Source organism: Python bivittatus, unplaced genomic scaffold (assembly GCF_059951505.1).
Source record: "Python bivittatus isolate LINGU-HERP-01145 unplaced genomic scaffold, Pbiv_v1 ctg000120_np1212, whole genome shotgun sequence".
Taxonomy (NCBI): Eukaryota; Metazoa; Chordata; class Lepidosauria; order Squamata; family Pythonidae; genus Python; species Python bivittatus.
Window position 1 is genome coordinate 7,144,799 of NW_028277037.1, and position 17,128 is coordinate 7,161,926.

At 38.3% G+C, this 17,128-nt stretch overlaps 1 protein-coding gene across 12 annotated transcripts in view; it reads left to right on the forward strand.

Annotated features, from left to right (window-relative positions):
• Nucleotides 1–17,128, forward strand: part of MAGI2 (membrane associated guanylate kinase, WW and PDZ domain containing 2) — a 659,127-nt gene that overhangs the window by 376,326 nt on the left and 265,673 nt on the right. For all 12 annotated transcript variants that reach the window (XM_088134918.1, XM_088134917.1, XM_088134920.1 and 9 more), the window contains one exon: nt 7,474–7,593. In XM_088134918.1, the coding sequence (XP_087991044.1) occupies nt 7,474–7,593 (120 nt within the window). The remainder of the gene's footprint in view (nt 1–7,473; nt 7,594–17,128) is intronic.

Sequence of the window (17,128 nt, forward strand, 5' to 3'; positions counted from 1 at the left end):
CGGTTGTGAGAAGACTGGGAGGTTAGGGGGGCTCAGGGGGAAAGGAAAAAACAGTAAAAGCAACTTTTGGCACGCGCGGGCTCAGTCTTAGCAGTGCCTTGGAACTGTACACTTGTTCTCAATAAATGAACTTTCTTTTGAACCATTACTGGTTGCAAGGAGAGTTACTGAAGTTGGGAGTTGTGAGGGGCAGATCGTTACACAGACCCTCATAGCCTCCAGGAGCTTGGTCAGCACTGCAGCAGCATCACCTGACCAGCCAGGGATGGAAATGTACTGATGATAACAGACCCCATGCCATTGGATGACCTCACCCACCAGCTCCATGTAGATGTTAAAGAGGAGAGGGACCTGAGTACCCCACACTGCAGGGGCCTAGGGCTGAACCTTCCCCCACTATTACTAACTGAAACCAGCCACAGAGAAAAGGGGAGAACCACTGAAAAATGGTGCCTCCACTCCCAATCCCTGGAGCTGGTCCAGAAGGATACCATGGTTGATGGTACTGAAAGCTGTTGAGAGAACCAGGAGAGCCGGGGCAGTTGCACCACCCCCATCCCAGGCCCTCCAAAGGTCATCAGCACGCATGACCAATGCTGTCTTAGAGCTGTACCTTAGCCCGAACCCAGACTGAAAAGGGTCCATATAATCCGCTGATATTAGATGGAGATAATGGACTTACATAGATCTGTCTGTCTGTCTGTCTGTCTATGTCTATACATATTGTATTACCTATAGATTTAGATGTCGCATGGGGGAAGCCTGGATTTGGATAGTAGTTCTTAGTGATTCACTATGATTTCTGTTTTGTGGGATTTAACTTGAATTTATAGTGCCCGTTAACTGTTCTGTGGGCTGTTAGAACATCAGAGGTATGAAGTGCTTTATTGTTCTAATATTATGATCTATGGAAATGTTACTTTTTAATTTTGAATAGCACCGTCCCTTCTGCATCAGATGTGGACATATTATAAAGTGTGGGTTTGTTTAAGCCAGAATAAGAAAGAACGTGCTGTGTTATGTGTCCTAAGTGCTTCATCCATTGCAGCCACAGATTTTTCAAACAGTTAAACTGAGTTTATGGCTGTATCATGTCACAGATTAAGAGACTGTCTCAGATTCTTTTGAATATCTAAAGGAAGATGAATGTGGTTAGGATGAATTAAATCTCTAAGATCAATTTCTATTTTAAGAGGCTTTTTCATTTCCTTTCACTCTATTCATGCCATTTTATAAACAATTTAATATTTTTCTTGGGCATGATGAAGAACTATGCAGATTTTTAGTACCTAAATTACAGTTTCCCAAGGCAACTGTGACACTTAATTTTTCACATGTTCTTGTTTTTTCATGTGTACACTTTTGCTTCAATTACAGCAGAAGCACACAACTTTTTCTGGGCTGCTAGTTGTACATCGCCTTACTGAGCACATTGTACTCCACGCAGTAGGAGGTGGGACCAGAACAAAAATGACTTTTGTTTTCATTTCATTGACACTGAATTAAACATACATACTGCTAGTGTGATCTTCTAATATTGCATTCCCTTCTGGTCTCATTAAAAAAAAATACAATTTGAAAACAATGGTGGTCTCTGGGCACTAAACCCATAATTTGCAGGGTCTGCAGACTTGGAATAGCTTGGCGACTACATAGACCCGTCTATATTATTTTCTCTACAGAAGTTGTTTTCAGTACTGCTTTCTATCTGAGTTAAAACTCCAAACTTACTATTCAACCGATATGAAATCTTGGCAGGTGTTAAGCTATTTTTGGATTTAGACATCTGACTCACAGCTGTAACTGATGTCACAATATACATATGGAATATATTGAATTGCTACGATCTTTTGATTCATGAAAAATTCATATTATGGGATTTTATATATCCAAGTGTTTTATGGACTGGTCATGGATTGCAATAAAGATTCAGTTCTGTTCATATTATGGGAAAGCCGTCATTTAAAATAAAACTTGAAAATTTTTTGGGAGAGTAAAATTGGGCCTCCCATAGTATTGCCATTACTGTAGCCATTTTTAAAACCTTTGAAGAATTGAAAAGAGCTGCCTTAAAATGCTTCTTGGCAATTTACTCAAAAGTCTTCTTCATTTAAGAATTTTTTTATCTTAGTATTGTTGCAACCTCTGAAACTCCAAGTCTGTTAGAAGATTTGGATCTTTTCTTGGATGTTCCTAAGCGAGAATTGTATTTTATGTGGAATTGATAGAAGTCAAATAAATTAATGTTAATAGTTTAATAATTTTTATAGCAATGTCCTTTTTTTAAAAAAAAAAATCAGTGGCAAATTAAAAAAAACTGTGAACAAAGCCTCTGTTGACATAAACATGTGGTTAGTATAGGAACAATAGTTTGCATTTGTTGACTCCCTTCAGAGAATATTTAATAAGCATTGGTTTTTGTCTCAATTTTTTTGGTGTTGGACATACAATTATAGAGTTGGAATATTAACTTACGTGGTTTGGGCTTGTCCTGGTGTTGCCATATTTTGGTCTGAAATTCATAGTACTCTCAATTATGGTAAACAAAAATGGTTTCTCTGAATTTCTCCATCCTTGGTGACTATAGAGAGACATGAATTTTTATTAATTATTTTCTTCACAGAAATAGTTTGCTGTTGTCATCTTCATTTTTTAAAAAACATTCCAATCTAACCTAAGGCCTGGGGCTTTTCTCCTAGTCTCCCAGCCAAGTACTACGTAGATCTAACCCTCATTAGATTTTTTCCTCAGTCAAAATTGATTAAGATAGTGCCTCCTATCATTTTGGGCTGTATCCCAAATACAGTGGTACCTCGGGATACGAACTTAATCCGTTCCGTGACTCTGGGCATATCCTGAGTTGGTCGTAACCCGACGCAAATTTCCCCATAGGGTTCAATGTAAATCCGGTTAATCCGTTCCGCCCTGCAAATTTGGTCACACCCCAAAGCAAATTTTCCCATAAGGTTCAATGTAATTACCGTTAATCTGTTCTGGCGTCCACGGACCACACGTCAGGGGCAGGAGAACGGCTGGGCGTGGCGCGGCGCGGCGGGAGAACGGCCGGGCGCGGTGGGAGAACGGCCGGGTGCAGCGTGGCGCGAGAATGGCCGGGCGCCGCGCAGCGCGGCAGGAGAACGGCTGGGCACGGCGTGGCGTGGCGGAAGAATGGCCGGGCGCCGCGTGAGAACGGCCGGGCGCCGCGCCGTGCCGCACGGTGGGAGAACGGCCAGGCACGGCACGGCGCGGTGGGAGAACGGCCATGGACCACGTGTCAGGGGTGGAAAAATGGCTGCGGACCACATGTCAGGGCGGAAAAATGACCGTACCCCGAGGCGGAGTTCGCACATCGAGGTAAATTTTTGCGGCCGGAGCTGGTCGTAATCTGAAAAGTTCGTTAGTAGAGGCGTTCGTATCCCGAGGTACCACTGTATACTAAAATATATTATTGCACTAACATGCAAACAGTTAATGTATCGAGTGTGGAGAAGTAGCCAAGATAATTACTATAAAACATTGGAAGGAGCAGCATCTTTTACAAAGTACAGTGAGGTCAGCATGTAGAAGTCTCTGTAATATTGGATACAAGTACAAAAATTCTGGCATTTGTGTAATGACATTGTCATACATGCTTCTCAGTTGTTCCCCTTGTCTCCCTGTAGGATTGAAAGAACAAATCTGTATCTGACTTACAGTGGCAAATGTTCATAACTTTATAGCCAGTTTTCTTTTGATAGTGGGGCAAAAAAGAAGATTATAAAGGAAATGTCTCAGTTGTATATTTCAGCGCTGTTTAGTTTTTCTTTCTAAAAATCTTTACACAGCATATGTTTTACTCTGTAATTCTTTCCTTAGGAATTTAGATCACACCTTACAGTAACAACATAAACCAAAAAGATGATAGGATGAGCAATTTGTTCCCTTTGTGAGTAAGTGAATTAGAAGACCGGGAGAACATCCCATCTGGTTATGATGCAAACTGTAACTTCTAATCTCTAAGTTTTTGTTTTCCTTTTCCCTCACCATCTTTTTTGCCTCGTGCATCACATCTACTCCATTATACTCCTGAGAAAAGCCAGTTTCTCATCACTGGTACATAAGATACACTGGAAGTCTTTTGGGGCTAAGAACAGAATCAGAATGTTTTAAAGTAAATGAACAAGTAGATGTGTTGCACATGATACATACATATGTATTAGTTTGAAGTTGGGTGTAGGCATTTCATTAAAGAAATTAGTAGACAATTGCAAGGAGCCAAAAGTGCTTTTAATATAAGTGAATTAGTTGAAGGAGAGGAAAAGAGTCTGTTTCAGATATAATGTTATCTTAGTTCTTCTTGCAGTGCTCAAGTTATGTCTGGCCTATCCCATTTGTGTATTAATTTCACAGTATTTGTGAACCATTCTCTCCATGAAGACCCTGGGAAGTTTCCAAGGAAGAACAATAAAAAAGGGGGACAAGAGCAATAAGTACAAAATGGATAAGCTGTCAGCCTTACCAGGTAGACCAGACAGGAAACACAACCAGATAAACTAATTCTATTTTATTGTAAAGCTACATTAACAGAATATTGCATGTCTAAAAGTACAAATCTCCCACCGCCTCCTTTACAGCCTGAGAAGTTAGGGAGGGTTCCTTCTGAGCCTCTTTCTCCACCATTATGCAGCTGTGAGCTAAGCCCTCTCTTATCTGACCATTCCCTAGGCAGCATCTATTCACCCTGTTTCTCAAGGTCTTTCCGACACACCAGTACATAAGCCTGACTATAATGATCACTTGGAATCAATGAGAACCACAGACAAAGTAGGACAAAATGTTCTTTAAGTGCCTTGCAGAATGCAGGAAAAGAAAGAGCCACACATATTTGTACTTCTGTGGAAACATATTGCAAAGAGCTGGGAGAGAGTGGAGAGTGACAGACACCTTGAGCCTTGTGAGATTGGGGGACTCTTAGCAGGACCCATAGATATTTAGACCAGACAAGCAGAGTCAATTCCAGCAAGGTATCTGACATATCCTGCTGCTGTGCCATATGGCAGGTATTTGCCCTTAAATGTTGTCATCTGGTGGGACTTAGGAGGTGGACCTTCTCCATGGTGACTCCTGCTGTATGGAACACTCTTCCCCTTCAGATCTGGCAGGCCCTTGTCCTCCTAGCCTTCCAGAAGACCTTAAAATGCTGGTTTTTCCCACAAGCGTTGGGATTGGGGCCCCATGAAGATGAATATTGAAGTCTGGAGGAATGTTTGCCTTTCAGGTGCTGGGAGTTTTTGTATAGTTTTTATGGCTTTTTATATTTTTATTGCTGCCAAGCTTATGGCACATAAGATGAGAGGCCATATAAATGTTTTAAATTGAAATAAATAAATTGCTTTATAACTGATAATCAGCACTTTGAATTGGACCTGAAGGCCTAACAGTAATTAATAAAATTGGCATTATCCTGCACTGACAGGTCTGGCTTGCCATCGTACTAGTGATACAACTGCCACATTCTCTGCCAGCTGCACCTTCTGGAATGTTGACTGTTGGGACGTATGTGGCTGAATAATGAACTTGCTGCTTCCTAACAGCTATCAGTCTGATGGTGAAGTCTTCTGCTGGCCACCTCCATTCAAATGCTTGGAGCTGGGGTAGGCAGTGCCCCGCAAAGTATAACTCCCAGACTATTTGCAAACAGAGGCAGCATTTTGTTCTGTGTTTTGTTCAGTACTTTGTTCTTCATCATTCGCTAGTACTGCATGAGTTCCATCTTCCCTGTGAAAATGATTTTGTCCCACTTTAGATTTTCTGGGCTAGGGTACCTCCAGGGTTTGCTGTTTTCTATGCATCCCATTTGAAGAGGCTATAGGAAAGTTCCAGGCAGAATTAGGCAATGTTGTTCCTGAAAGAAACTTTTCTTGGTGCCTCCAGACTGACTTCCAGCCTCCAACTTTAAAAAAAAAAGATTAATTTAATTTAAAAAAGAACTTACCAGACCTGGGTTGCAGAGATCCAGCTGACCACCAGATGGTAGCGAAGAGTTAGTTTTCTAGCCATCTTGTGATTGTCTGGATTTTTGCACCCCAGAACTACCAGTCCTAAACTTTAAAATATTAAACAGGAAGTTGACATGCTGCCAAAGAAAGAACTAGATCTAACATCAAGCTTACTCGTAACAGTGCCTATAAACTCCACCAAGGTCCCATACAGATGGTAGAAAGCATTGTGGTGGGTACAGTTTGCTGCCTGGAAAATTTATATTTTCTTATGGGCTGTAAGTTTAATTGTCAGACTATAGGGATTTGAGTGACTGTTACCTAAACAGTTTTGTCTATATTTTGACTGTTATTTTGACCTAAACAACCCACAGCTGCAGATCTCCAGTCTCTGAGAAGACATCTGACTCCTTACTCTTAAAACTTTCTCATAAAGCTATGAGAAAAAGACTCAGAAATCCGCCCACCCTAATTTACATATGTTTGTGTGTGTTTTCTAAAATGAAAATAGTTCAGTTGCTGGAATTCTTGTAACGTTCCTATATTAGCTAGCTAATGAGAATTCGATGAGGGTTGATCTTAGGGACAAAAGATTTACTTTCAATTCCGGCAGGTGACAGAGGCTACACCTATCATGGTTGCCATTTTGTGAATGGGCAAGAATTCCATGGGAATCAGAGCCTCGGAATTCATTTGTGCTTAGCACGGTCTGATAGACCTCTGAAGGATTGCATTCTGGGTATTTTCCAGATTAAGTCTGAACCACACTGCTAGGATTGTGTTAGGTTTGTGATCTACCTCAGAAACATACATTCTGTGTGTTTGATACAAATATTAATATTTAACTCTTAGTACTAACTTCTAATCACGTTTGTTTATAAATCAGTGATTTATTCAGTCACTGATAAAGCCCTGACCCTGTTAGCCTTCCAGAAAGCTTCAAAAATATGGTTTTTCCCCTCATGTGGGCCAGGATGATAGATGAGCCTGTCTTCTGCAAAATGGACTATGTGTTTGACTCTGGCCATATATTGTCTAGTATAGAGTCACTGGTCTGAGATGGGCGGCTATATAAATTGAATGAATAAATAAATAAATAGTCTGATATATAGCTTATGGATTTTGTTTCTCTTGATTTTGCATAGTTTTTTAAATTCTGTAATCATTGTTTTCTGGTTAGTTTTTATTTGACCACCCAGACTCACAATTACACAAGTTAGACAGCTATATAAATCTTATAAATAAATAAACAAATAAACAAATAAACAAATAACTGAGTGAGTGAGTGAGTGAGTGAGTGAAAGAATGAATGAAGTACAGATCTATATTTACGTATAGTTCATTGATTAGAAAGCTGCATCAATAAAATATGCCAGTTAGGAACCCAGTTTTTATGACATTATACAATGAATTGAACTTTGCATAAAACTTTGGGAGTCTGCTGTTCTTTCCTGCACATGATAGATCAATATGGTTTTTCTTTCTTTCAAAATAGGCACTACAAGGCCTCATAAGGAGGGGGAAGTCCCTGGTGTGGATTATATTTTCATCACTGTTGAAGATTTTATGGAACTAGAGAAAAGTGGTGCTCTCTTAGAAAGTGGAACATATGAAGGTAAGTGTCGTCTTCCTGCAAGGCCTACCTTGCAATTCCATGATGTTTCTCCCATTTTCTAGATTTGCATTAAGACATCTCATTAGAATATGTCACAGTATGCATTTTCTTCAATTTTCCAGGAGCAGAGGGCAGTTTTGGAAATTTCTTTCACCTGCAAAAAACTAAACACAATAGGCACATGTAATTAAAATCCATCATTACTCCACTTGAGAAGAATGAAAACTGAGATTAATTCATCATCCACTTGCAAAGTTAAGGTGTTAGGTGGAATCACGTCATGATCCGTACTTGTTTGAAATTAGTTTTAAGTTGAAATATGTTGTACAATGAACTAGATTCCTTATTCAGCACAGTTTTCTGACAAAGCTCTAATGGATGGACATGCCCACCTTACAATGCACTCACACGCATCTTCTTTCCCATTATTAATTATCTTTGACAAATTAGTGTATTCCAGAAGCTGATTCATCACTTTTAAAGTAAGGAAAGAGCACTTTAACATACTTTATTTATTTTGTTCCAAACTGAATGAAAAGCAGAAAGACAGAGTACTACCACCTTAAAGATGTGGTACAGATAGATAAAGAATTGCAGTGGTATGTAGGTTTAAAAATTAAAAAAATAATTTAAAAAATGTGCAGCTGGCATTTGTCCCTAGGGTTACTGCTGATATACTTCCTCAACCATAGTCAAGAATCATTAAAAAAAAAAATAGGAATGTGTGAAATGGTAATATATCATATTGCACTGGGATTGGAGTGGAATTTAAAAATGTGGAAAATCTTCAGAATCAGTTAGAAACCAATGTATTGCTATTAAAGAAAATAATACTTAAATGCATTAATTATATAGTGTTGGAAAATTAACTTTTTATACAGGAAGATCCCTTCTGACAAACCCACTTCTGCAACACCATCTATCATGTCTGGGGTCTTTTTGACTGCTGATCCCTGCATATTATTAAGTTTCTGAGCTATGCATGGAAGCTATTTATGTGTTATACAACTCCTATACATTGAATGACAGTGTGGTTTCACTCGTCTTTGAAGGAGTAATTTGGAAGGCCTCAAATTAATGATTACTAGCTCTCAGGATATAAGTGTACATTACTTATTATTTCCATCTCACAAGCTTACCACTGATATGATAGCATATGGGCTGTTCCACTCAATCAGCTTTTTTCTCTTGAGGTCTTTCTTTAATTCCCAGCCACCATCTGAAGGGCAAACCAACTGGGAAAGACTTCCAGATAGCCATAAAGCTGTATTAACAAGCCAAAGGAGCTGAAACCATCAATCTTGAAGCCATATTTAATTTGCTGTAAAACCGAAATTCATTTATGTATTTATTATGGCTGCACTGCAACTTATAATACATCCACAGTAAACAAACATATATTATACAAGGTGCGTGTAATATATATATATACACACACACACACACACACACACACACTGTATATGGTAGCCTGATGAACAAACATATATATAAGATATCCTGATGAACTATGCTCCAAAATATCAGTCTTAAGAGAAATAATTTTGTAAAAATTAATAATAGAATGAGAGGTTTGGTTTCATTTTTCAATGCAAAGATTAGAGACTCATATTTTGCTTCCAGAAGCAGGGGTGTAAGATAATGGTCCTAGAAAAAGTAGCAGGCAAACAGAATCATTAATCCTTTCCACCTACAGTTACCTGCAGCAAATTGTCTATTTCTCAAAAACACCTTATGAATATAAACAGCTTCTAATTAATGTTATACTCATCTCCAGTGTACTATGTAGCTTTGCCCTAAAGTCCTTGGAAGAACAAATTAAAAACATATATCCATAAATAGCCACTCTGTTCTGTTCTTTGAAACGAAAAGGTCCTCACAAACTTCAATATTGACTGTTCCTATAACAAAGTTGACTGGTTAACCAATTGACCCTTATGCACTGGCTACACATAACTGCCAATAACCCAGTCAGCTGAGAAGCAACCCTTTTCAAAGCTGCAGGAAAGACCACCATAGCATTTTTCTGGCTCAGAAGGCCCTTCCTCTCCAAAATGGGTAAAAAAACATCTCTAATGGTGCAATCAGGATCAACACTACCATGAACTATATCAGAAGACATTTCCCACCCCATTTCTGCTTCATTGCCCCCCCCTTTTTTTTCGGGTAGAGCAAGAAGAAGAAATAGAGGAACCCCATTTTTGGTGACTTCTCCTAGCATGTCTTCTTTGTTTCAGAAGTTAGAAGAGGCAGTTAGCCTAACTTCTCATCTAAGTTTAAATGATATGATTGGGAGAGTCACTTTAGCTCAAATCAGCCCTGAAGGAGAAAGGAAGAATGTGTCAGGATGAACAATGTCCTCAGGGGGCATCACAAAAGTGAAGATGGCAGCTGTGATCTAAGTCCTTTTTTATATGCATTGTACATGTGAGACATATAAAAAAGGGACAAGACTTCAGTCATGCAGTTGTGGACACCATCTTGATTTTATAGATACCCCCACCCCCTGGTCAGGTTGAGTTCAAAGGCTCTTCAGTCCTAGGGAACGTAGACATGTAAGATGCAGGAGCCAAAATGTAGTGTTTATCTGAAGATTGAAGGTTTTGTCAAGAGAAGGCACTTTCTCAAGTGTACTGTCTGATTTTCAATTAGTTACTTCTTTTGAAGGACTTGATAAGTAGCAACAGGTGTTTGGACATTTGAAGCATTTTAGCTCTAAGAAACATCGGTTCTGGAAACAATAACTTATATTCCTTGACTACTTGTTATTTGATGTCCTGATGATTTGGGACTTGAGATTCTGCTTTTAGAATGCCTTTTTCTTAGCCAGTAATTTGAAACCTATTCGTGTAATTTGAACTATTTGCTGCTTCTGCTGTAGTGTCTTGACTCTCTGTATGACAAATCTGCTTATCTTTTCTCTGCAATACTGGCTTACTAAATATTTTTGCTGGCATTTGTTCAAAGTCTGATTCAGAACTTCCCATTCTTGTCCCGGTTCAGATAATCACAGCAGAGTTCATTGGTTGCAATGCGCAGTACACATGAACCCCAAAACCACATCTCCACAATTCAATGGCACAATGGCCAAATCTCCAAGGTGTGGTTTTAATATTTCTTTAGATTTTAAATAACTATGTATTAAATAATTAAATAATGTTTATTTCATATTTATTAACGTTTTACTTATGGATTCATTTTTGGAGGGTCCGTCATGGAAGTCTCTGAATGGGGTACAAATGGCCAACAATGAAATAACATAATAAAACATTATAAAAGAATGATAACAACATGTTAAAAATAGGACGGTATTACCATTTTCGCAAAGGGTGGACGTGGCAAGGAAAGGTGGCAAGGAGACGAGGCAATGTATGACTGGAGACATTGGCAGAATTCTGAGCTTTGCCCACTGGTCTCTTCCACATAGATGCAGTGGGGGGGATTTCAAATTTCCTTTTCTCCACAGCCCCCAGCCTGATCCAGCCCATATTCAAAATCAGTCTTTCCTTTGCTAGCTTCTTTTCCCACACCAAATTTGACCCAACTGTATTCTGTTTGGGGAGGGTTATTGTGCTGATGGAGAGATGGACAATGTCCTGACCCCCTCTATAGATGGGGGGGGGGCAGTTCTATAGTTTATTTTCAACCTTTGGATTGGAATGAATAAAAACGCTGAATCTTTGGCTGATTGCATAACTGTACAAGTCAATAGCTAACTATCATTGTAAGAATGTGTATGATTATCTTGAGTATTTGTTAATTAAATTGTATTTGTAAACAGAAAGATGTGTGCAGCACACATACACAAATACATATACACATACACAAGATACAATAATAGCTGGCATGGATGGATGGATGGGTGAATGGATAGATAATCTTGAGTATTTGTTAACTAAATTGTATTTGTAAACAGAAAGATGTTTGTGTTGCACAAACACACACACATAAGATACAATAATGGCTGACTTGTGTGAACATGTGTGTGTTTTGTTTGAGAGTGGTAGGACACCATCAACTATGGAGAAGCTCTGAAGTTTGCGCTTATTTCTTTTCAAAGTTAGTAGGAATTCCAAGCATTAGGTCATATCTATTATTGCTATTTTATATTTAAACTTTGTTAGATTAGGAATTATCTGACAGATGGTTCCCAAACCTGCCTGAAGTGAATTTTACCTACTGTATAAATGTGTTTTGCCTTTTTAATTGGCAATATGTATCTCCACATCTTAATAAGGTATTTTTCTCCAAAGGGTTTTAGTGACATGAAAGAGTGAAATTGAGTTAGACAGTGTTGACTTATTACTAACAAAGCCTTGTACTTTTATCACTTCTACAAGTGACTAAATACTCAGACATATGTGAGTGTTGAACCACGTGGTCATAGTCCACCTGGAAAACTGCATATACCTACTCAGTTGGACCTGAGTTTCATAACAGCCTAATAAAACTTCTATTCATTAAAAAGACTTTCTCCAGAACTATTTCCCTGCTGCACCCAATATTCCAAGTAAAATTTATATTTGAGTATTTTCACCAGAGTAAAGATTATGGGTCAGAAAGAAGGAATTCTCTTGACATTGGTTCTTGATTTAATTATATATTGTAAAATAAGTGGTTTTTCCCCCCAATGTACAATCTAATGTTCCATATGCATGTCCTCCATGGATATATTTGCTGAGGTGTTTGGCTGAGAAAGAAGAATGGGTTTAGTTACTGGTTTTTAATTTGATCGAGGTAAAACTGATAATCAGAAATGCAGAATTATTAACATGACTCTTTTTCTTGGATCAACTTGTTACCTGAAATATTGCAGGGAGATTTTTCATCAGTCACTTCTTCTTTACGTGCTAATATACAGGGGAAAAAAATAGAATGTAAAAGCTGAACTAACTTCTTTTTTTTCTTAAAAGATAATGCAATATGAAAATCTCTCAATATTGCTGTAATTCTGATCTAACTATCAGAGACATCAGTTTACCTAATCGGTATAGAAAAAGGATTTTTAAAAGCATTTTTGGTTTCTTCCTACTTCCATTTAAAATTGCTGAAGAAATGTAAACACTGATATGAATAGTGGGTTGAAACAGTTTTCTCTTTTAAGAGAAGGAGTGGATTTTGCCAATAAGTATATGATATGAATAGTACTAATTTTAACATCATGGGCAAAGGTCAGCAATTAATCCTACCATTTTAATAGGTGATTATTTGCTGAATTTTCTTGTCTTAGAGACAAGTCTTCTGGTCTCCTTCAAGTTTGGGAACAGTTGATCTCTCCCAGAAAGCCATATTTAGCCCAGAGTCTATTCGGACAAATCTCCCCTTTCCCTAAATATGGCATGTAGAAGACACAGGAGTTACATTGACGTGTGTCACAGTAGTAGAGGAGAAGGTATGATCAGACAATGATATTTCTCCAGTTCCATGTTTACACGCTGATAGTACCGTGTGGCTTCTGAGATTGAAGCATGATTAGTCTTTAAGTGAAGAAAAAGAGAGACAACCACACAGATCCCAATAAATATCTTCTTTTGGAAATAAGCACTGGTTTTTTTAGGATTGATACTTCTCATTAGAAATAGGTAAGGCACAGTATTCCTGATTATATAGGTACGTTTTTCCTTTTGTCTCAGATTTAATGCTGCTGAAAGGTTTTGCAGTAATGGATTATAGCCAACTAGTATTTTAGTTTGTATTAACAGTGCCCAAAGAGACCTGAAAATACTACTTCGAGAGTCAGGGGGCCTTGCTGAGTGGAATCGATTTGGTAGGGGTGGACTAAGTAGGTGACCATGAAAAAACAGACAGAAATATCACCAACACATTTCAATTTTAGATATTATCATTTTATCATCACCTTATTTTAGCTAACGATCCATAATTGTAGGATATCATAATTTAAGGAGTAATAATTACACTATAGGATAGGCCGTTTGACTTCATGTATAAATAACATTCAGTCGGCCAAATTATAATTACGATGTAGATTTTACTTGATATTATTATATCTAAGATTTTTAAGTAGACATGCCTTTTTAGTTGTACTGGTCTATGACTGTAATAAACTAAAGGAAAAAAAATGCTGCTGCAGAGAACACCACCTTATAACACCTCCTATATTTTAACCCTTGAATTGCTAATGAGGATGAAAAATGGAATTTTTTTGTGAACTGACTGGAGAGGGCAAGGCCAAAGATTTTTTTACCTTTTTGGATGGGAAGGGTATTTGTGGGGGTGGTTAAATTAAAAGAAAGGTGATAATCCAAGCAGAGGATTCATGCTGCAAGATTTCACCCTTTACTGCTGAATGCCAGTAGTGTGATCTTAGGTTACTCCAGGAGTTACCATAAACAGCTGGATATTACATGCAGGCCATAATGTGTCTATTCTTCAATTAGTGAGAGACAAACCCGAGTAGGCAGCAACCAGTTGAAAGAAAGAAAGCATAACATTTCTGATTTATATAAGGATCCAGTGTTACACACGCTGCTCCCAGGTTCGGCTTATGGTCACCCACTTACACACTCACAGCCTGTGGAGCCACATGGATCTTGTCAGCCCACCTTGCTTTCTACCTGGGTTTTCCAGAGAGGTGCGGCTGGAGCAGACAAGACACACAGCCCCGGTCAACAGCCAGGAAATAATTAGGGACACACACAAATCACTTCCAACCAAACACTGAGGCCCAAGAGGTTCTTTGTAATACACGGAGACCCAGTGAATTTAAAGTAACAGCAAAACTTTACTGGTTGCAAGGTACATTTGCTCTTTTTCATACACACACACACGCTCATCCACACTTACCCACATCCTTCCCAACTAGACTGCCAGGCACTAGCTAGAGGGATGGAAGCCGCCAAGTCTGGATCCAAAGATAATTCAGATGACTCAGCTCAGGCGACTCAGAGTGGGCAGGCTTTGGGACCCCTTTAATCCCCAAAAGTCCTTGCTTGGTTGATTTACAAGTTGACGGGATTGGGGTGAGGGTTTCCATGTGCTCAGGCCCAACTTCTTTTGTCTGGTTCAGGTCCTTTGTTTCCTTAAGGATTTGCTTCCTTCTTATCTACCTCCCTGAAGGGATCTCATAGATAAGTTTCCTGGCTTTTGTCCTCTCTGCTTACGTGCCTGCTTCATCTTTAGGTTATGGCAGCTTCAGCCTAGTCTCACACCAGCTTCAAGCTTTGGAAAGAATGTTAGTGAAATATGATCCATGCGAAAGAGGGGGCTACTGCTTTCTTTACAGTGACAACCAGAAAGCCAAGTCATTGCTATCCACAAATGGAGAACACCTAGAACAAGAAAGGGTCTAGTTTCTCAGACGCTTTCTTGGGTGATGAGGTACCCACCATCTTCATGTCAGGATCAGGATCACATTGAAGGAGACTTTGGAAATTGAGTAGAAAATCTCTTCACCACCATACACTAGCAAAGTCAATGGACAATGATCATCTCCTGCCATTAGTTCTTCACATAGGAATGCTCTAGAATGAGGGGATCCAATTGCACAATGGCTGGTCCTACACACCAGGAAGAATGGCAACTCAGAGCAGAAATCCAGAACTAAAAGTGGTATTAATCTGGTAGCATGGGATTCCACCATCCCTGAGTCCTACTCAGAAGGTGTGAGCCCTGTCCTAGGAGTGATAAGATTCCCTTAAAGTCTTATAGTTAGGAATGGAACACCTTCCATTTCCTCAGCATTTACTGCCCCTTACCTAATCTTGGTCTCTGATCCACTGTTTCAGACAACTTTACAATTTATTTCACATGGAAATATATGTAAATTTTCATGCATAGTGCAAGCACCCTGTGGTTAGGTAAGAACCTATGATTGGGATAGTAAAAAAGATAGAAAACAAAATACCTCCACCCAAAACGCATATGCAGATAACTGTCAGAGAGAGGAAAACATTTCCTGTACTTGCAGGATCACTCGAGGAGGGGAGATGCAGACATCCCCACAAATCCTGTGTAGACTAATAAGGATCATTCTCCAGAAGCCATTCAGCTAACCAAGGCTTCTGTTGCATCAGTTGTTTGTATTCCCTGAATGTTGAACCTCTCACAACAGAGGATGCCTTGCAGCAAGACATGAATGTCAAACAGGCCTTTACAGTTGCAATGCCATAACCTTGTTCCTAGTGTTTATTAATTCATGGCTTCTTGTCCATAGAATTCCTGCATCATACTAATTCTCGGTTGCTAATATTATCACGACTGCTGTTACATTGCATTTTTAATCATTGTCTTTCCTGTAATTCTGATTTGATTTTATGTTGAAATGGCAGTCGATTAGGATATTTGTCACTTTAAAAAAAACTTGCATTTTTGGAGTCAATATTTTTGCTTCCACAGTATTATTTTGCAAGTCAAGAACATTGCTTTAGAAATTATTTTTAAATACTTGATTGCAAATGCCTGGCAATCAATATATTTATATTATGGGCAAATAAACCTCTTATAAGTAAATACGTTATGGGGAAATAAAACTCTTTCCATCTATTTCTTGATATATTTGAGTAACCTTCCATAGAATTGAGTAATCTTCCTTAGGATTGCACTCTGAGGGAATAGCTATAATTATCCCACAGTACAAAAGATTGCTATTCAAAAGATACTCTAGAAACCCTTCCTTAGCACCACAGGCTGGCATTCTGGGAATTATAGTACTAAGACATCTAGAAGGCTGTATTAGCTGAGACCATTATGGCTGATATCTTAATGTGACACAGTTGTTAACTGGTTAACAAAGTTAGGATTTGGATTTAAAGAAAGAAAAAGCACTTTTACCAACTGAGGTCTCTAAAATGATTCAACTGAGCCTCGTTTGTTTGTGAATCTATTTAATATTTCATTTGGTCATAGAATCTGTTGAATCTTTTCTCATATGGTGGGTCTTCAATTTGTGTCTTGAGATTCCATGGTGCCCTCTTTCCATACTTTTCTAGTTGTTCGAAAATGCTTTCCATTAATAGTTAAAACCACTCAAAATAAGCAAATCTAGAAAATATAGCATCCATATTGTTTTATTATAGAAGATTCTACTAATGAAGTTAGAATTTTCCTTTGGGGAAATGTTAGCAAGTATAATAAATTTTAACAGAGAAAAAATTGCCTTTTTTCAGAAATTATTGCATATTTCCAAGTTCTTTAAATATGTGACTTTTTTCTTTTGAATGTTAGAAAATAGATTTGCAAAAATTAATGACTGAATGGCAAGATATAAACATTGAATTAGTATTCACTGAAGTTTGAAAATGTGCATTCAAGATTCAAGTAGTCTTAAATTAGACACAACCACCACTTAAACCCTATTCATGAATATTTTCATCAGGAAATATATGGCTTCAGCATACAAATACCTTAATTATGAGGATTACTAAATACAGTACAATATACCTCTTAGCTAAACAGCCACATTAAAATGTGATGCTGTATTGACCTTAAGGGAATTAATTGCTTTGCATACCAGCAATCCATTGGATAGCTCTAAGCTCCAGTTTAGCAACTGTGCATTCAATGAAAGCTTAAAAGC